This window comes from Panthera uncia, chromosome D2, assembly GCF_023721935.1.
Source record: "Panthera uncia isolate 11264 chromosome D2, Puncia_PCG_1.0, whole genome shotgun sequence".
Lineage (NCBI taxonomy): Eukaryota > Metazoa > Chordata > Mammalia > Carnivora > Felidae > Panthera > Panthera uncia.
The window spans coordinates 6,741,119-6,762,774 of NC_064818.1; the positions used below are offsets into that span (position 1 = coordinate 6,741,119).

A 21,656-nucleotide genomic window follows, 5' to 3' on the forward strand; every position below is an offset into this window, starting at 1 on the left:
GGTTTTATACTCCGGAGATGGGGAGATAAAGTCAAAAGGGAGGCCTCCAGAGGGACTTGGATGCTACAGAGGACTCCAGTCTAGCTAAGGTTGTTTCCTTCTAGTAAGGCATTAGCAGTAGGGGGTTCTGGAGAAATGTTCTACTCTGTATTTGTCTCCAGTATTTGTCCATGGGCTGCAGGTTTATAAAGAAATTTGATGTTACCTTCCATTTCCTTCTGCCTTTGTTCCCCACATCACTACGGAGGGAGACGTTGGGGCTCCAGGAAACTGAGTCTACAGGTTTCTGGAGATTATGCTGTCGACAAGATTTTTTCTTGTATTTACTAAGATATTTGTAAACTGATGGAGACTCCTGTCCCGTGTGACTGTGATCTCTATCAGTTAGCGATTTGTTTTCTTTCCTGTCCTTTGTCCTTGGTCACCAGGAGAGCCTGAGGACTATCACACAGATCCCACCTGCAGGGGGCAGAATGGGGGTGTGTGCTAGCTTGCATTTTGTCCTCAGCCCGCCCCAGGCTCCCTCATCACTTTTTTCTCTGTTTTGTTCTTGTATGTACTGTAGAGTACCATCCCTTAGCTGTGATTCACGGTCGCTGCTCAGTTCTCTCCTAATTTATTCCATCACTTACTCTTTTGCAAAATAAGAGAGACCGTCTATTCTGCAGGTGAAGAAGCCGGGCCCCAGAGTATGCCTTGTTGATTGTCCTTGGTGAGTTTGAGGACTAGAGTCAGGCCAGGAATCAGTGTCTTCTTTTTCTCCCTTGAACCGGTGCCTTTTTTTCCCCCCCTCAGAAAATTTTTAATAGTCACAGATACTAATCACATACACTTAAGGCCAGCTACGGTGTAGGCTGTGTGCCAGGCATGCCTAACATTTATTTCACTAAATCCTTACAAAAGCTCTCTGAGGTTGGCAGTATTTTCTCCCCACGTAACAGAAGAGGAAATTGAGACACAGAAACACTAAATAATTAGCCTGCTTTCATATGGCTGGGTATGGGCCCGGGAGATGTGATTCGGCACGTGGGCTCTTAACCATTATGCCCTGCATTCTACCTTCCATTTGTCTTAAGAATGAAGATGAAAAATACAACGTGCTTGTGCCAAAGAGACGGGCACGTGTTCATGTTTTCTTGGCCACTTTTAAGGTCAGAGACGAGGTGAGACATTGTTTAGCTTTAAACCCCAGTGAAAAGTAAATTAGGAGTAGACTGGTTTGCCGTTTCTCCAGGAGCATTGTCTTCAGCGAAGCTCAGCCATTTCCAGGAGGTCATTCCTGCGTCCTGTTACTGCTGTGCGGGTAACCGTCGGCTGACTTGTGTTTAGTCACTTGTTGAATTGTGCTTTTTAATGATTAACGTGAGTGAAGATGCCCCACAAATCTGAGAGCTGCATGTTAAAAGCAGAACATACTTCAGTGTAACACAATATATACAGTGTATATAAAAAAGGGGCTCCTGGACCTCCTGAGATGAGTTCTTAGAGATTGAACTCTTTGTCTGGCTACATCATTATAATCCATAGACCGTTGGTTTGCCTGTTGTGTACATCCAGGCTTTTGAGAGAGGCCACTGAGTTAGGTTTTGTATTCTTACAGAAACGGGACAATAGCTTTTTGTTTTGTTTTCTGTTTAAAGAGCAGCCGTAATGAGATAATAGCAAGGATGAAATATCCAGGTCCACTTGGGAAACCATATTTTGAGTCCGCAGAGAAAGATGACAAAGGTCACTTACTTCCAAGTCAAGATGTTTTTGGAACTGTAACCCAATTGGCAGTTAAAGTGGGCAAAATTATCCATTTCAGGATCTTCTGAAAATGGATACACACACATCCATCCATATATTTTTTCACACCCACATCCAAAGCAAAATAATAACTTCATTCATTTTCTCATTTTGTAGACAGAAGTAGTATTCTTGGTGTTCTTTTCATGGTAAATTATTGGAGAAACGAGGACTGAAATGGATGTGTTTTGAATATGACCGAAAAAACTTAAAGGGTACCCGGTAGTTAACGCATGATTGCAGATGCTATTACAATACATATTCACTGCCAAATCAGCGAAATATGTAATTCCCAAGACCTAAATGGAAGGTCTTTGGGAACTTTCATTATAAAATAGGCCAAAATTAGAGGCACCGTGAAATGGAAGACCTGAAACTCGGTTCCTGTATTTTGTGCTGTTGTCAGTAGTTTTTGTCCAAAGCGGAATGTTTTGGAAAGTAACAGCGTTGGGCATGTTAATCGAGAAAATAAAACACCCTATTTAGATTTTGGCTTAGGGTAGAAAAACAGATTTGATCGGTTGAATTCGTCTCTCACTTTGTAATTAAGAATTTTGCTACTTTTCAATTTGCTTTCCCAAGTTTTCTGTGCCTGGCAGAAGTGATACTTAATAGAACACATTTTTGCACGTTTGATGATTTTCATCTCTATTTTTGTTTTCTTTAAGAAAATACTTACTTCAGCTACCTTTTTTCATTGTGTAGTACTGCATGCGGTAACATTTTGTTTTGTATTTGATCCTCTGTTTCTGTAGTCTTCTCCACCACAGACTCTCATGAATTACGGTCATTCCACAGTTTGGCCCTTGCTTGGTCGGTGTGCACTTATTTCAGACACGCCAATAAATAAGCAGGTTTTTAGTGTTCTTTTTCACACTCGAAACGAAATTTTCAATAATTTGAGATCGTCATTTAGGCCAATGGTATATATAATGAATAAATAATTTTTTTTCTCTCAGATATGGAGTGTGGACCTCCAAGAATTAATGATAAACTAATGAGGTTCTTCGATCACTGTGAGAAGTTTTTAACTGAAGTGGAAAAGAATGCCACGGCACTTTATCATGTAGAAGCCTTCAAAACGGGACCAGAAATGCAGAACATTTTAAAAAAGGTCGCAGCTACTTTGCAAGTGCCAGTCAACAATTTAAATGCAGGTAATGTGCCCCTTATCTTTCATTTGAACTCTGAAATAATTTAAATGTTTCTTGAAGTCTGAAAATGAAAAAATATGGAAGCATAAAGTTATTCCTTTTAAAGGCCCACAGTTGATTTTACACTAAGAAGATAATGTGTTCTAGGTCAAGAAAATTGTGTGTCCCGTGCTTACTGTTTTTAGAGTCATATTCTTCCTTGAACTGTATGTAAATTAATATACAAGAGTCTTGCAATATCCTGGAACTTTTTTATTGAGGGCAGAGGTATATAAAGCTTTAACTGTAAGCATACTTTATAAAACAAAAAGTGTATTTTTGAATTATCTCCCCAAGTGAAATACTATATTAATTTTTCAGCTTTTGAAGCCGTTGAGAAGTATGTCCAGGTTAATGTTTCAAGAGGGTATTAGAAAGTGAAAAGCAAAGTGCTGTGGGTATTTTGTTTGAGGCTTTTAAGCCTAGAGATGCTAAAAAAATGAACAGTTGTGTCTCTCAGTAGATATTGCAGTGGATGGGCTGACTGACAATTTGTTATGCAACCTAGGACGCTTGAAAGACACTATTAATACTTATGCTGGGAACGCAGGTGGAAAGCCAGGGCACGTGGTCACCTACCTATAGGAACTTAAGAAAAAGTAGTAAGATTTTCCCCTGATTTCTAAGAATTTATAAATCACACTACAGAAGTGGACAAATGTGCATACGAAGATTGTGGATTTTGTGTGATGTAAATAAGTTTCCAAAAGACTAGAAGTAGGAGATGGGGGAGAAAAAGATTAGAATCATGGAGCCTGAATGCTTTGTAAGCATCAAAATAGCGAAGACGCGAGACTAGCGTTTAAAATTGAATTTTTTTCTCTTTCCTCAAAGGTGCTAAACATTGAGATCACCTATAGAGCTTTAAAAATTATTTATTTTAGGGGCACCTGGCTGGCTCAGTCAGTAGGGCATGTGACTGTGGATCACAGGGTGGTAAGGTCAGACCCCACGTTGAATGTGGAGATTGCTTGAAAATAAAATCTTGTTTTAAAAAAAAAATATATATATATATATATATCGTATATATGTATATATCGTATATATATATATATATATCGTGTATATATATATATATACTTTTTTTTTTTTTTTTTTTTTTTTGAGAGAGAGACTGAGACAGGGTGCTAGCAGAGGAGGAACAGAGAGAGACAGAGACTCAGAATCCAAAGCAGGCTTCAGGCTCTGAGCCAACGCGGGGCAGGAACTCACAAGGTGTGAGATCATGACCTGAGCTGAAGTCACATCCCTAACCGACTGAGCCACCCAGGCGCCCTGCAAATAAAATCTTTAAAAAAATCAATTATTTAATGGGAAGCCATTTAAACGTATAGTCATAAAGGCTAATCTAATGAGCGTCAGTATACCCACAACTCAGTTTTATCAAATTTTAACACGCCGCAGTGAGTCGCTTTAAATCATTTGAGGTCCTTTGGTCCCTCTCAGGATTTCATTCCTCTTCTTTTTTTCCCAGTGGTAACCATTGTCACGAACTGAGCATTTAAATCATCCCATGCCAGTTATTATATTTAGGTTCCTGTACATAAATGGGATATTGTTTTGCAGGTTTTAAAACTTTCGTGAATGGTATGAAACTATGATAGCAGTCTGAAATTCAATTTTAATTCACCTTTTTATTTTTCATTTAATGTGTGTGATTTTAGTCTTACATTTTAAACTTCTGTACAGAATTCCATTATATAACTATAGTAGTGTCTAGCCATTATTCTGTTAGTGGGTGGTAAGACTGAAGATTTTTTAAAGAACAATATTTAGGGGCGCCGGGGTGGCTCAGTTGGTTAAGCAGCCAACCTCGGCTCAGGTCACGAGCTCACAGTTTGTGAGTTCGAGCCCCACATCAGGCTCTGTGCTGACAGCTCAGAGCCTGGAGCCTGCTTCGAATTCTGTGTCTCCCTCTCTCTCTCTGCTCTTCCCCCGCTCATGCTCTGTCTCTCTCTCCTTCAAAAATAAATAAACGTTAAAAAAAAAATTTTGTAAAAACAACGGTCTCTGACTGGAAACAGATGTTGTGTTTTACTGATGGAGTAGCTGAGAGCAACTTCTCTCTGGAGGCTCTAAGCGTGGTTGTTGAAATCCTGGGTTCTGGAGTTGGACTGTTTCCATTTGAATCTTGACCCTGTTATACTATCGACTAACTCTCTGGTCTTTGGCAAGTTCCTTAATATCTCTAGGCCATAGTTTTTCCTCTGTAAAATGGGTATAGGAATTGTACCTTTCTTTTAGGATTATCGCAAGGATTCTTTAATTCACATAAAGCGTTAGCACACTGCCTGGCAGAGTAACTTCTCAAAAATATTGTAGCTATTTAAATGCTTTTTCTTTCTTTTTTTTTTTTTTAAACGTAGAGGGATGATGATGTATATAATCATTTTTACTTAGTAGAATATCTGTCTTATGCAGATCTGTCTTGTTCTGAATTTTATGTTATTTCACAGACTATATAATTGAATTTCTAGGTCAGTGATAATTAAAAACTTATTTAACCCTTCAGATTTTACTGGTGGAGGGAGCTTGGAGCTAATACAGTGCAAATTCTTTTTACAGGAAATCACTTTCCTACTGCGGTTTTTCGTAGTTTGTCACTCTTTTGAATGATGCTACAGTGAACATTCTTACAGTCTGGGTTTTGCCCTGGAGAATTTATCTGTAAGATAAATACTGTAGGTTGGAGTTGTTGGGTTAAGGACAGTGCATATTTTACCTCTTGACGTATATTTCCAAATTGTTCTGTGAAAGTGTAGAAAAATTTATATCAATATATGAGATGCTCACTTTTCCTATTTTATCCAACAGTGGTTACCATTAGTCATTTTTTAAATTTTTTATTTATTTTGAGAGAGGGAGCAGGGGAGTGGAGGCAGAGAGAGAGGGAGAGAATATATCCCAGGTAGGCTCCACGCTGTCAGCGCAAAGCCAGACGTGGGGCTCGAAATCAGGAACCACGAGATTATGACCTGGGCCAAAACCGAAGAGTCAGACACAACCAACTGAGCCACCTAGGCGCCCCTTTAGTCATTTTGATTTTTGCCAATTTGATTAATGAAAAATGGTATCTAGCTTTAATTTGCATGTCTTTCGTTACTTGTGAGGATGAGCCTCTCTTCATATGTGTGTTGGCTGTTTGCATTCCTTCTGGGAATTGCCTCTTCATTACCTTGTCCATTTTCTCTTGGATTGTTTTTTGTTTTTCTTATTGGTCATAGCTACCCTTTATGTGTTATGGATATGTCAATTATATGTCCTTTAATTTTGCTTTACAAAGGATAAGTCTTTTCCGTATCGTATGTTGCTAACATTTTCTCTTAATTTGTTGCAGACTTTTTAACTGTGTTTATGGTGCCTTTGATTATACACTTTACATCTTTTACGTAGCCATGTATGTCTTTTTGTTATGGCTGTTCAGTGTTGTATTTTGCCTAGGAATCCTCCCTTAACCCAAGATTATTATATTTTCCTATGTTTTCCTTTATTTTATTTTAGTTTTTTAATGTTTTATTTTTTTAATTTTTATTTATTTTTGAAAGAGAGAGAGTGAGCGTGTGTGAGCACAAGCCAGGGAGGGGCAGAGAGAGAAAGAGACCGAGAGAGAGAGAGAGACAGAACCCCAAGCAGGTTCCACGCTGTCAGCGTAGAGCCCGATGTGGGGCTCAATCCCACGAACAATGAGATTGTGGCCTGACCCGAAATCAAGAGTCGGACACTTAACTGATTGAGCCAGCCAGGCGCACCTAGCTTTTTAACATTTAAATCTCTGATCCATCTGAAATATTTTTGTGGTTCCACAAGACTGACCAAGAGATCAGCGTGGTCATAGTAGATGGGTCAGAGCTGTAACTCCTGAGAGACTTCCTCACATTTCTGTTTTGCAGGTGGGGAGATTGAGACCTGAGAGGTTAGAGTCACTTGCTCAGGATGATTAGTGGCAGAGTTAGGTTCCATAGCCTGTCATCATCGTAAGTGTTTTTTGGTGAGATTTTTCTGTCGACTCCCTTCTAGTGGAAGAATAGATCATTAGGATTGACTTTCACAGCTTCAGAACTGGAACTTTGGGTGTGAATGAGTCCGGCTCTTTCATCAAAGGTCCTTGGCACTTAGGAGTCACTATGGTATGTTAGGTATTAGGAATATAAACCCTTTTGTTTACATAAGAAAGGTTTTAAGCGACTTCTACGTGTATTCTCAATTAAATATTCTTTTTGTACTATATGCTGCTTTAGGGAAGTTGTTTAAAATCAAAACTGGTTTCTTGGGAATGCGGAAAGACTCTGAAATTAAAGAATAAAAGTAAAGCGTAGGAGGCAGCCTCGCAGCGGACTTTCTTTCTCTCTCTCTGACACCGAGTGTCACCCATTTTGCCGTGACCAGAGAGCACTGCTCTCATCTGGTACTGGCATAGCCACCTTTCATGGCCCGGGGACTTGTTGCCTTCTTCCTTCTTGTCAAATTCCAGGTGCATCTAAATGTAATCGGCTAGTTAGCAGCGTAAAAATCCAGGTACCTTGCTCGAAATCTGCCTGACTGAGCAGCCAAGTTTGAAAAACGGATGCTGTTAGCCCCCCCTCTCTCCAATGTGTGAGTTCCCTGCTTGTCTCTCTCCTTCTTGACCTTTGTCTCACCTTCCTCCTGACCTGATCCACTTTGCCCGTTCTTTCCTCACCGCCTTCTGCATTCTTTTCTCCCTTTTTATATCCTCTCTCCTTCGTAACAGTTACAGTGTGAATTGTGTGATGAAGAGAACTGTTCAGAACTTATTGCTGATTTTCAAGATGAGGACTGAAAGCTTATAACTTTATGTCCCCTCCTCCAGCCCTCTAAAACGAACAAAAGCAAGTTGTTTAACAAGTTCTTGGATTAAACTTTTTGTTGGGTTCGTTAGGCAAATATGCTCTTAACAAACACCTTACTTGTAAAACCTGAAAAAGTTACCGTTTTGTAGAGAGAAAGCATCTTATTTTCATTGGACTGAAATTTGGACCTCCTCGTGGTTTCTTCCTGACAGTTCCTTATGTTAGGGATAGTACACAGTGAGTCGTCTGTGATGGCCAGGAAGAAGCTGAGTCGTGTTTTCTCCATGCTAGACGTGCCCAGGTCCTCTGACTGGCTGCACGTGACATTCTGTAGACATTCAGCCTTTGGAAGATTACAGAAAACAGTAACTCACAAATTTTACCTTTCTTTTTCCCCCCCCAGATTTAATTCAGGTAGCTTTTTTTACCTGTTCATTTGACCTGGCAATTAAAGGTGTTAAATCTCCTTGGTGTGATGTTTTTGACATAGATGATGCAAAGGTAAGTATTACTTTTGTAGTTTATTTGCTTTTTTTGCATGATTTTTATCGTTGTTGTTGTTACTTGAAGCAGCTTTTCAAAAAATAAGCAGAGTAGGGAACATGAACTGCCTTTGATTACTTGTAATGTTCCTTGCATAAAGAGATGAATTGTTCAGATACGGCCCACACACTTATAAATAGTTCAGGTTCAGAAAACTTTGGAAAACATCCTTCCATGGTGATGTGATTTCTGGGTCCACCCAGTTAAAAATCTATTTTGCCTGTCATCAGATTTTACTGCTGGAAAGGACTACAGAGCTGTTAAAATCCCAAGTTTTCTTATTTAACAGTTTTTGTGACAAATTGAGTTCCATGGCAGTAATTCCTCTATGGTTTCTGTCTGCTTCCTATTTCCTTCTTTTTCTCCTCATTCATGTTGCCTTTCTGTGGACTTTCAGACTCTAGAAAGAGAAGGGCAGACAGGCCTCTGGTGAATTCTGGTCAATTCTGGGATGTTGGGAGCCAGAGAGGTGGGTAGGAGAGTTCATTGTTTTCACAGCACTGAGAATAGCACCAGCTGGTAGAGTGCTGGTGTCTGTGTGGATCATTCAGGAACGTGGACGTCTGAAACTTTCATCGTCTCCTACATACACACAAAGCGTTCAGTACTCCATGCAAAAATCCATTATTAACCTCAAATTTTGAAAAGAAGGGTACTACTTGCCAGATAGAAGCAGGCTCTTAAGCTGAGAGCTAATGTACATTTGAGGGTAAACAAATGCTTTGTTCTGTTACTCAAAGACCAAAGTGACCAGCAGCCAGATGAAGGGTGATGTGATGTGTTAGTGTGCTCATGCGGGAAAGAGCAGGTGAGTGGGAAACAGAGGAGAGGGCCCTGGGTGGGTGGCTGTTCTAGGACACAGCACCAGGGGTAACGGGTGCGTTCCATTTCCTCCCTGTCTGCTCCTCTCCTGTAACTGTTCAAAAACTCATCACTTAGAAACTTCTTGACCACTGGGGTGCTTGGGTGGCTCAGTCGGTTAAGCATCTGGCTCTTGGTTTTGGCTCAGGTCATGGTCTTGCATTTCGTGAGTTTGAGCCCGTGTCAGATTCTGTGCTGACAGTGCAGAGCCTGCTTGGGATTCATTCATTCATTCTCTCTCTCCCCGCCCTCCCACCTCTCTCCCTCCCCCTCCTCCTCCCCCTTCCGCACTTGCTCTCTCTCTCTGGAAATGGATAAACTTAAAAACAAGAAATTTTAAAAGAAATTTCTTGACCATAAAATTAATTAATTATGCCCAGTGTAGCTATAAACTGAAACTTCTGGTCCCCATTCACCTGTGTCAAGATACGTCCTTTTTCTCCCTACCCAGACTGCTCTAGGGCAAAAAGTCGATAAAGCAGTAATTTTCAGTGCCGTACAAATGATTGATGAGTGTTGTCAAAGGGAGATTTACCTTTTAGCAGAACAACTACAGCTACTAGTTACTACAGCTGGTGGACTATTAGGCAGGTGCCCACATGCCTCTGCTGGCCATCCTTCTCCCGTTAGGAGGTGCTGCGTCCCCCTGCTCTCTTCCCAGGCCTGGCGGCTTCCGGTTGAAGTGCAGGCTCCCGCAGCTCCAAACCCCGCCCCCCCCCCCCCACCAGCCAGTGGTGCAGATGTGCCTCAGAGCCTAACCGGCCTGGCCTCCACTGACTCATCTTCTCTCCACCTGCTTACCTCCTTCCCTGTCCCTTCCCGAGTCCCTCTCCTCTTAAATATTTGCTCTTGCTTTTTGTGCCTCCGTCTCTTCTGGGAGATGTAGTGTCACATGTTCCAGAAACCCTGGAGGTCATGATCTGGGTAAAGTTACACTTCCTCTTCCTATGCCTTGATTTCCCTATCTGTTAAAGGATGCAACTGTTGGATTACTCAGGAACACCCCTGTAATTCTAAGATTCTGTACTACTTGGCTTTTCCTGTTTTATTTATTTATTTTTTTTAGGGTTATCCTTATATCTGTTTATTGCTTGTGAAGAGTTTTTTTTTTTTTCCTGCAACTTACTTTGATAAATTTGAAGCTGACAGAAGTTGTGAGAATAATACAATAAACATTCACATTCTTCACCTATATTCACTGGTTGTTAACCTTTTTTTTTTTTTTTTTTTTTTTGCCACATTTCCTTTTCTCTATATATGGGAGTTTCCTGTTGCTGCCATAATGAATTACTGCAGACTTAGTGGTTTTAAAACAATACACATTTATTATCCTACAGTTTTAGAAGTCAGAAGTTCAAAATGATTCTTAACAGGCCTAAAATCAGGATATCAGCACCGAGTTCTTTCTGGAGGCTCAAGAGGACGATCTGTCCCTTGCCTTTTCCAGTCTCTAGAGGCTACCTACCTTTTCCCCCATCACTCTGACCTCTGCTTCTGTGGCTAATCTTCTGCTCTGACTGTCCTCGCTAAATATTTATCCTAAGGATGTTTGCGATGACATTGGCCAACCTAAATAGCCCAGGGTAGCTTTCTCATTTTAACATCCTTACCCGAATCACACTTGCAAATTCCTTCTCATCATGCAAGATAACATATTCATAGAGTCTAGGCATTAGGATGGAAACATCTTTGGGCAGCCATTTATTCTGTCTACCACATATAATCTTGGCAGACATCAAAGCACTTCACCCTTAAATACTTGGGTATGCATCTAAGAAACAAGAACATGGCTGTAATAGTTATATACGTATATATATATGTGATAGTGATACATAAAGGAGAAAGTTGATTTAATGGCAGTTTTCAAAAAAATAGATGACATATGAAATAGGTATTTTTCTGTGGGATAGCTTTTTGCAACTTTGTATATATTTTATACTATAATGAGCATATCTTGATTTTCTGTCTCTTCTGGAGTCAGTTTTGGTATTTAATATTTTCTTATAAAAATCATTCAGGTTTTCAGATTTATTTGCAGAGGTTGGCAAACTTTTCTTGCAATTAAAAAAAAATTTTTTTTAATGTTTATTTTTGAGAGAGGACAGTGCAAGCGGGAGAGGGGCAGAGAGAGGGAGAGACACAGAATCTGAAGTAGGCTCTAGGCTCTGAGCAGTAGGCACAGCCCAACGTGGGTCTTGAACCCACAAACCATGACCTGAGCTAAAGTTGGACGCTTAACCGACTGAGCCACCCAGGTGCCCCTCTTGCAATGTTTTAAACAAAATGTTTCCCCTCTGTATCTGAGATTATTTCCCCACTATTATTACTTGTGTGCTTGGATTTTCATCATTACACTAATTTAGTATTTACTGATGTCATTTTTTTACAAGTAACAGTTTATATAATGAAATCACCCACCTTTTTTTGTCTATCTAGTTTTTATTTAACATGTTTTTAAGTTTCACCTATGATGCTGCATGTAGCTTTAGTTCACTTATTTTCATTGTTGTATTGTATTCCACTATATGAATTACCACAGGTTTTTTGTTTTTTTTTTTAATTTTTTTTTCAACGTTTTTTATTTATTTTTGGGACAGAGAGAGACAGAGCATGAACGGGGGAGGGGCAGAGAGAGAGGGAGACACAGAATCGGAAACAGGCTCCAGGCTTCCGAGCCATCAGCCCAGAGCCCGACGCGGGGCTCGAACTCACGGACCGCGAGATCGTGACCCGGCTGAAGTCGGACGCTTAACCGACTGCGCCACCCAGGCGCCCCCCACAGGTTTTTTTTAATCCATTATTTTGTTGGTAGACATTTGGGTTGTTCTCAGTTTGGGGCTATTACGAACATTCTTCTGTATGTGAATTGGGGCATACACACACACGTTTCTGAAGCTCTGTCTGTGTGTGTGGTAGAATTGCTGGATTACAGGGCGTAGTGAACTTGAAATTTACTAGATAGTGATGCCAAACTATTTTTGATGTTGTTCTAACTTGTTTCTGTGATTATGCTTCTTTTCGTATCTTTTTTTTTTTTTTTTTTTGCTTTTGACTTTTTTATTTTCTTAAGCCTTTGGAATTCATGATACTTTATTTAGTCACAGTTTTCATCTGGCTGTTTCATCTGTTAGCAGGGTTTTTTTAAACATTTATTTATTTTTGGGACACAGAGCATGAACAGGGGAGGGGCAGAGAGAGGCAGAGACACAGAATCCGAAGCAGGCTCCAGGCTCTGAGCTATCCGCACAGAGCCCCAAGCAGGGCCATGACCCACCGACCGTACCGCGAGATCATGACCCGAGGTGAAGTCGAATGCTCAACAGACTGAGCCACCCAGGCGCCCCTTGTCATATAACTTTAAAGAGTTTTGAATTTTGTTTTATTTTACAGTTTAGTTACTTGTGGGTCAGCTTGATCCTTTTGACATTTATTTCTGTGAGTTTCAGGCCCTAGATCTGAACTTAACAAAACTCAAAACCAAATCTTGTAAACATGCTTCTGCTGTTAAAGTGTGACGTTCCTGGGGTCTGCGTTGAAGCTGTGGATGTCTGAGTGTGCCCTGAAAGTCTCTTACTTAGGCTGCTTGGAACCTGATGATCTCCCACTTTTGTGATAGCTCTGGAATTCAGCTTGTAACGCCCACAATGTTCGGCGACAGACTCAAGGGGACCCCCCAGATTCCTAGAGCTCTCTTCTGGGCAGCTTCCTCCTTTCTGATACTCCGCCCTGCTACTTCCAGCCCCGTAAGACTCTGTTCTCCCTCCTCTGCTCAGCAGGATTCTGCCTGACATTCCTTTCCCTGTGCCTCCGGGCACAAACCTGGGACAATTGTAGGGTTTGCTGGGTTGGTTTCTCTTCTCTCAGCGATCACAGTTCAGTGCTGATTACTCAATGACTGAAAATATTTATTTTACATATTTTGTTGTTTGGTCCGGAGGACATGCTTGGTATCAGGTAGTCCGTCCTGGCATATGGCATTTCTTTCCGTATGCTGTTGAATTTTATTTGGTGATGTTTTATTTCAGACTCATTAAAGCCTGTTGGTAGTGAGGCTGGTTTATGGCAGTGGCTCTCCTTTGTGGGTGGTACTACTGGCCTGGGCCCATTCTTTTTCCTTCGATGGGTTTAGAACGTGAGGGGGAATTTGTGTCCGTAGCAGTGACTAGGACACACAGTGGAGGGCACAGGAATTGCAGTGCAGTGGTCCGGATTTTCTTTCCTCGACCCTTTCCTTAGGGCTTTATTTGTTCAGGTTTGGGTACGGGCTTCTAGTAGCTTCCTGAAATGAGTTCAGAAGCTTTCCATCTTTCCCTGTACCTTGGAATAATTTAAATATTAGGAACTAACCCTTCTTGAAGGTTTCGTAGAGCTCTTATTTAAAACCATATATACCTGGGGGCACCAGGGTGGCCCAGTCGGTTGGTTAAGCATCCGACTCTGGACTTCACCTCAGGTCAGGATCTCGTAGTTCGTGAGTTCAGGCCCTGTATCCCGCTCTGCGCTGACCGTGCAGAGCCTGCTTGGGATTCTCTCTCTCTCTTTCAAGATTAATGAGTAAACTTAACAAAAATTATTTAAAAAAAAGAAGAAAAGAAAAGAAAACAAATATACCTGGTATGTTTTAGGTAGACCTTCGTCTCTATTTTGTATGATCAGATTTTTCTGAGTCAGTTTGGGTAATTTGTATTTTCCTAGAAAAACCACTTATTTCATTTACATTTTCAAATCTTTTTGAGATAAAGTTTCAATAGTGTGCATGTATGATTTTTTTAAAATCTTTAGTTATATCTCCTTTTTTATTTCTGACAGTTTTTTATTTTCTTGAATGGATTTGACAGAACTTTAATTCTTTTAATGTTAATTCCTTCCTTTTAAAAAAATGTTTACTTTGTCCCTTTTGCCAACTTCTTGATTTAATTGCCTTTTTAATATCTCTTTAGTTTTGTTTTTGGATTATGGCAATGACTTACCCTGGCTCTTGCTCTTAAAGTTATAATAAAACTACTACTAGTTTTCTCTGGGGGCTTTTTCAGAGAAGAATAACTTATAATTACTACAGAGGCTTCTCTTGTGTCTCTTTTAATTGCACATTTTAGTTCTCTAGTTTTGGTGTTTATCTGATCAAATGATACGTGAGTGCAGAGTCTAACATTCAGAGAAAGCCTGCCTTAATCACCAATTCTAATCCAAGACCTCTCCATAGCGATCAGTCATTGCTGTCAGTTTAATATGGGCCTTTTAACCCTTTTCTGTGCTGCTGTTAATAATCTATGTCATTCTTAGAACTATAAACAGCATAATGTATACATGTAGGTATGTATGTCTTGGTAATACAAGGTATTATACTGTATTTATTATTCTCAACCTACCCTTCTCATTCAGTACATCCTGGAGATCCTTCCACATCAGTGCACGAAGATCTACAATACAGAAGTTTTAAATAACTGCATAGTGTTCCATAGTATGTGTATACCCTAGTTTAGTCAACCATCTGCCTATTAACGAAATGTCAGTATTTCCAGGAATCTTTTTTCCGTTCGATAAGCAGTGCTGGTGTTAAGACATTCTTACACATTCTCTCTTGTGTTCCTCTGTGACTAAAACTTCCTAAGAAATGGAATTAAATGGGTCATAGAGATGTATGCTTTTATGGAGTTTGCCGACTTGCCCTTTAGAACAACTATGCCAGTATACATTCCTTTTCTATATTCTTGGTCAAATTTCATTACTAATTTTGCCGTGCTGACACATGAACCAAAGTAACTTGTCTTCTGTCTGGTTTCTATCTTCATAAAGTTCTCAAAAGTTCCTAGTCTGCTGTTGGCATCTTTCTGTCCTATAATAAATAACCTTCTATGTGTATCCTTTTTTCTTTTTTCTGTATATGTATTTGCTATCACTTTAATTTTCGCAGAAAGGGGAAGTGAGCATGTTAACCCTCTGTCCTGCGGTGTCCTGGGTGCTGGGTTATGGCATGAGTGCTCCTCACTTGCTCTTGCATGCCCTCCTCTACGCTCCCACGGTTTGAGTTTTTGTGTCATCGTAAATCTGTCTGTGTCATGGACTTAAAATGGCAAATATAAACTCGACATACTTTGTGTAGAATGGCAGTTAAACAACGTAATCTTTTCTGAGAATCACTGTTAAATCAGGGAATCTGTTAACATTAAAAAAATGTAATAACGATTTTTGAAATTTTCGTTTTTAGGTATTAGAATATTTAAATGATCTGAAGCAATATTGGAAAAGAGGATACGGGTACACTATTAATAGTCGGTCCAGCTGCACCCTGTTTCAGGATATCTTCCAACACTTGGACAAAGCAATTGAACAGAAACAAAGGTAAAAACTTAATTTTTTTTAATGTGTCTTCTTAAATGCTCAACTGAACTTCTGGAAAATGTTTTATAATGGGTGATTTCAAAAAATAGTTTTGGGCCCCGTGGCTGTCTCTGTCGGTAGAGCATCTGACTTCGGCTCACGTCATGATCTCACAATTCGTGGGTTTGAGCCCCGTGCCGGCCTCTGTGATCACAGCTCAGAACCTGGAGCCTGCTTCGGTTTCTGTGTCTCCCCCTGTCTATGTTCCATCCCCCACCTGTGCTCTGTCTCTCTGTCTCTCAAAAATAAAGATTAAAAAAATTTTTTTAATAGGTTTTGCTTGTGTTTTTAAAAAATAATAACTAGACATACAAAAGAATGAGATGACATATGTGAGTTATGAGATATATACACCCTTTGTTCAACCCAAGACCTAGAACGTTACTAATAATTCGCATTTGCAGTGCTTCCCTTTTCCTGCCTCCTTGTGTTCCCTCTACTCCATGTCCCCTATAACCACTGTTCTGAATTTGCTGTATATCAATGCTTTGCCTCTTTAAAGTAGTTTTTATTGGGGCGCCTGGGTGGCGCAGTCGGTTAAGCGTCCGACTTCAGCCAGGTCACGATCTCGCGGTCCGTGAGTTCGAGCCCCGCGTCGGGCTCTGGGCTGATGGCTCGGAGCCTGGAGCCTGTTTCAGATTCTGTGTCTCCCTCTCTCTCTGCCCCTCCCCCGTTCATGCTCTGTCTCTCTCTGTCCCAAAAATAAAAAAATAAAAAAATAAAAAAAAATAAAGTAGTTTTTATTGTAAATGTATGTGTGCAAACAGTATATTTGGTTTTGCTTAGAGTCATATGCCTGTTGTCTTCTGGGACTTCCCCGCCGCCCCCCCCCCCCCACCAGCATTACATTTATAGTGTTCATCATATTGTTACCTATACTATAAAGTCAGAAAATAAACAATTTTATGTGGCGCCTAGGTGACTCAGTTGGTTAAGCATCTGACTTTTGATTTCTGCTCAGGTCATGATCTCATGGTTTGTGGGTTCGAGCCCCACATCAGGCTCTGCAGTGACAGCACAAAGCCTGCTTGGGATCCTCTTTCTCCCTTGCGTGTGTGTGTGTGCGTTCTCTCTCTGTCTCTCTTTCTCTCTCTCAAAATAAATAAACTTAAAAAAATAAACATTTTTGCTATAGTACAAGATTCAATGGTATGTGATATTCAGTAACTAAATACCACAGTTTACGCTCTCTTTTGTCAGTGGACATTGGGTAGTTTCTATTTTTTGCTGTTATGAAATAGTGTAATTAATTGTACATGGCTTGTGGTAGGAATTGCAAAATGTTTTTGAGTAAGACTCTCTCATGGAAAATCTTTTGTTAATCATACTTTTCAAGTTTTTTTTAAAAAACTTCTCATAATTTAAACCTGATAGAGTCTAAACCCCATTTTATTTGACAAATATGCTTCCATGAAAGCTTATGCATTCATAATTAGAGACAAAAATGCTATAAAGATGGAGACAGAAAGATGGAAGATTGTGTATTTGATTGTGTTTGCAATATTAAGTTTTTCATATATACATGTAGAGAGAGAATTTGTGTGTGTGTGTGTGTGTGTGTGTGTGTGTGTGTGTGTGTGTGTAGCTCCAGTTCATGAAGTTTTCTTGTGTTTGATGGGAGTTAGGGAGAAAACTCAATTGAGTATTTAGTTTCTGCTACCAAATGATTTTTGTGGGGCAAAATAGTCAAGGCAAGTTCTATCTTTGAGGTAAGCATTAACTTTTCCCTACTTAGTTTTATGAGTGGTTTATAACCCATAGACTTCATAAGATAACAGATCTTTTCTATTTGTTCATTGTTTCCGTCTCATTGTTGAACGTGTTTTGGGAATCTTGAAATTGTGTCAGAAAGATTCTTGAAAAATTTTTTGTAAGATTTGCTATTATAATTTGATGCCAGATTAAGGTTAAGTTAAGTTTATCTTCATGTTTCAAAATGAATGTTACATTACAGAGTGAATTAAAGATGACCCAGATAAATGAAGAGATATACTATCTTTATGGATTGGAAGATAGATTGATCATTTGTAGACTGAATGCAATCCCCATCATAGTCCATAGGTCTCTTTGTAGAAATTGGGAGGCTTATTCTAAAATTTATACAGAAATGCAAAGAAGCTTGAGGAGCTAAAACAATTTTGAAAGAAAAAACAACAATAAAAACTTAAAAATATTTCACTTCAAAACTTACTATAAATCTATAGCCATAGACAAAAAGACCAATGGAATAGAATCAAGTCAGTAAATAAACTCATAAATAAACCCTTATATGGTCAATTTGCAACAAAGATGCCAAGGTCATGCATTGGAAAAAAGGATGGTCTTCAGCAGTTGGTGCTGGAACAGTTGGATAACCATGTGTTTAAAATGACACTTAGGCCCTTACTTCACACTATACAAGAGGTAAAACTGTGAAACTCCTAGAAGAAAACATGGAAGTGAATCTTTGTGATCTTGGATTAGGTCAATATTTCATAGCTAAAAAGCCCGAAAGCTCAATCTACAGCAAGATTGTTAAAATGGACCTCCTCAAAATTAAAAATTTTTGTGCTTCTTGGGGTGCCTGGGTGGCCCAGTTGGTTGAGCATCCGACTTTGGCTCAGGTCATGATCTCACGGTTGACGAGTTCAAGCCCTGCGTCAGGCTGTGTGCTGATAGCTCAGAGCCTGGAGCCTGCTTCGGATTCTGTGTCTCCCTCTCTCTGCCCCTCCCCAGCTCATGTTCTGTCTCTCTCTGTCTCAAAAATAAACATTAAAAAAAATTTTTTTTAAATGTTTATGCTTCTAAAAATACTATTTGCAAAATGAGAAGATAAACTATAGACTTGGAGAAAATATTTGCAAAATATACATATATGTTTAAGGATTTGAATCCAGAATACATAGAGATGTTACCTCCCAATAAGGAGACAAACTAATTTTTAAAAAGAGCATAAGATTTGAATGGACAGCTAAGAAGATATGTGGATGGCAAATAAGAACAAGAAAAGATGTTTTTAACATCATTAGATGTTAAAACCACAGTGAAATACCACCAGTATATTCCCAAACTGGTTTTGAAATGATTTGGGGAAAAAAAAAAAATTTATAAATATATATATACACATTATTGGCAGGTCACGTATATATATATATGTGTGTGTATATATATACGTATATATATATACGTATATATATATATACATATATATATATATGTATATAGGTCTCTTCCCCAAGTTCTTGACATAGGGCTCCTGAAACCCGTGGAATTTCCTGGGTGATAGGCGTATCTTTTGTTCTAATGAGGCAACTTTGGGTGGCACCCTGGACAGCTCCAGGATGAGTGTTGAAAGAGCAAGCCTTGAGTAAGTAGAAGCTTGCAATTTTCAGCCCTGAGCCCCATTCTCTTGAGAAGGAAGGAAGATTGGAAATGGAGTTAATGATGAATCATGCTTGTGCGATGAAGATGTCATAAAAATCCAAAAAAACGTTTGTGGTTTCGGGAGCTCCTGGGTTGATGAACAAGTAGATGTGCCGAGAGAGTGAACTATTATGTAGTCCATGCCTCAAGAGGGTGTGGAAGCTCCGTGCCCCATCCCACAAACCTGGCCCTACCCATTGCTTCCATGTGAACATTCACCTGTATCCTTTATCGTATCCTTTTGTAATAAACTGGTAATGTGTTTTCCTGAGTTTTGTGAGCTGCTCTGGCAAGTTAATAAACCTACAAATCCTTTGATTTGTAGCCCAGTTGGATAGAAGCTGTGTGTAACCTGGGACTAACACTCATACTTGCAGTTGGTGCCTGGAAGCGGAGGGAGGAGCAGTCTCGTGGGACCGAGTCCTGAGTGGAATCTGACACTGGCTCCAGGCACACGGTGTCAGAATTGAGTTAAGTTGTAGGATACCCGGCTGCTATCACAGAATCGCTGGGTGTGGGGAAAAAGCCCCACATGTTTGGTATCAGAAGTGGTAGGAGTATGTAGTGTGAGAGTAGAGGAGAAACACGGGAGGGAGAGCCTGGGTGTTTTTCATCCTCACTGGCCAAAATTTAAGTTAAGAAGAAAAAAGACTGTCCTAAATGTTGGCAAGATGTGTAGGAACTAGAAGCTTTACACATTGCCGGTGGGAATGTAAAATTTAATGCAGCCACTTGGGAAAAGTTTGGTGGCTTCTTAAAAAGTTAAACAAATCTACCATGATTTAGCAAATTTAGTCCGAAAGTACCCAATAGAAATGAAAATACATGTCTGCACAGACTTTTATGTGACTGTTTATTGCAGTATTTTTTCATAGTAGGTAAAAACTGTAAACAATTCCTTTGTCCACCAGCTGATAAATGAATAAATGCAGGTCTTATGGCCGTGTGATGGGATACTACTCAGCAATGAAAAGGAATGAATTACTGACAGATGCAGCAAAATGAATGGCTCCCAAGATACTATGCTAACTGAAAGAAGCCTGTTGGAAAAAGGAGGGGGAAAGAATGAAATAGTCTTTTGGTAAAAGTGGAAATAATTTTTAATGAATTTAGCAACTCAGAAAAATGGAATCTTTCCTTAGAAATTTTGACAGGATGACTCCAAAATGCTTATGACGTGTAATTGCTTGAAATGTGTTTTAATTATCAGTTCGCTTCCCTGCCTTGATAAAATACACTAAAATAATTGAGGAGTCAAAACAAAAAATCAGGGCTCTTGCAGTTCCATGAGATGATCTGGATTACTATAGACAGGACAAGCCGGTTTTTGTTTTAAATAGTTTTGTTTTTTAGAGCCCATTTTGGTTCACAGCAAGATTGAGCGGAAGGTAAAGAGACTTCCCAACAGTCCCTTCCCCACAGCCCGCCCTCCCTACTATCACAATCGCCTACCAGAGTTACTTTTTAAAAGCAGTTTTGAGAAATAGTTTCTATATCGTGTAGTTCATCCATTTACATTGTGCAGCTCTGTGGCTTTTAGTATATTCAAGAGTTGTGCAGCCGTCACCACTGTTTAATTTCAGATCATTTTCACTACCTGAGAGAGAAACCGTATGCCCATTAGCAGTCTCTCCCCATTTACCCAAACGCTCTGAACAGCAGGCAGCCCCTAATCTTTCTTTCTCTATGGATTTGGGTTTTCTGGACATGTCATATAAGTGGAATCATGTAATATGTGGTTCTTTGTGGCTGGCTTCTTTGACTTAGCGTAACGTTCTCAGGTTCATCCGTGTTGTAGCATGTGTCAGTATTTCGTTCTTTTTATGGCTGAATAGTATTCTGCCGTATGAATATACCATATTTTGTTCATTAATTGATATCTGGGTCCTATCCACATTTTTGCTCTCGTGCATAATGCTTCCGTGAGCATTTGCATACAGACTTTTGTGTGGTCACGTTTTCATTTGGCTCGGGTATATGCCCAGAATGGAATTTCTAGGGAGTCATGAAGTTTGACTCTCGGGAATTGTTAAAAGAGTATTGAAACTGTAGCCATGTAGGCAATCTCTGACATGCGCTGGTTCCTGGATGTGATTTGTAGACAAAGTGTTCCAAGTTGAGGTTGCCCTGTTTACAGTGATCCAGATGACCTGCTGGGAGGTTTTACTTGTTTTGTTTTTATCTTAAAGTGAAATTCCAGTTTTTAGCTTATTTTCTTACAATTTGTTTATCTTACCCACAGATGAAATACAGACGGAAAAATGGAACTAATTGAGGAATCATTACGTTAGGTAGTAGCCAACTCTGTACTCAGAAGCTAATGAGGCTAATTGTCGTGCATGGCTCCTGGGATCAGGTGCGGTAATACAGAGGCAGTGTGATGCTGTAGGCAGGTACTTGGATTCCGTGTGAGTCCTGATTCTGCTTTATTGATGTTGCAGATTCCTCACTTCTGAAAGGGGGCTGCGTCTGCTGACTGACAGGGTTGTTGTGATAATGAAATGAGATAATGTCTTCAAAGCACTTAGTATAATATGATGTTCCCATCAGCAAGATGAAGGAATTCTTACCCTCTTTTGGATGATTACTCCTTTATTCGTGGAGTTGTGAATTATTTGTGAATTAAAACACCTGCTATGATACATGTCAGGCAGTGTTTCAGGACCAGCAAACAATGATG

At 39.7% G+C, this 21,656-nt stretch overlaps 1 protein-coding gene across 1 annotated transcript in view; it reads left to right on the top strand.

The window, feature by feature from the left end:
• MINPP1 (multiple inositol-polyphosphate phosphatase 1) overlaps nucleotides 1-21,656 on the top strand; it is a 47,142-nt gene that overhangs the window by 1,448 nt on the left and 24,038 nt on the right. Inside the window, exons 2-4 of the mRNA XM_049646044.1 lie at nucleotides 2,748-2,945; nucleotides 8,193-8,290; nucleotides 15,402-15,535. Coding sequence (XP_049502001.1) covers nucleotides 2,748-2,945; nucleotides 8,193-8,290; nucleotides 15,402-15,535 — 430 coding nt within the window. The remainder of the gene's footprint in view (nucleotides 1-2,747; nucleotides 2,946-8,192; nucleotides 8,291-15,401; nucleotides 15,536-21,656) is intronic.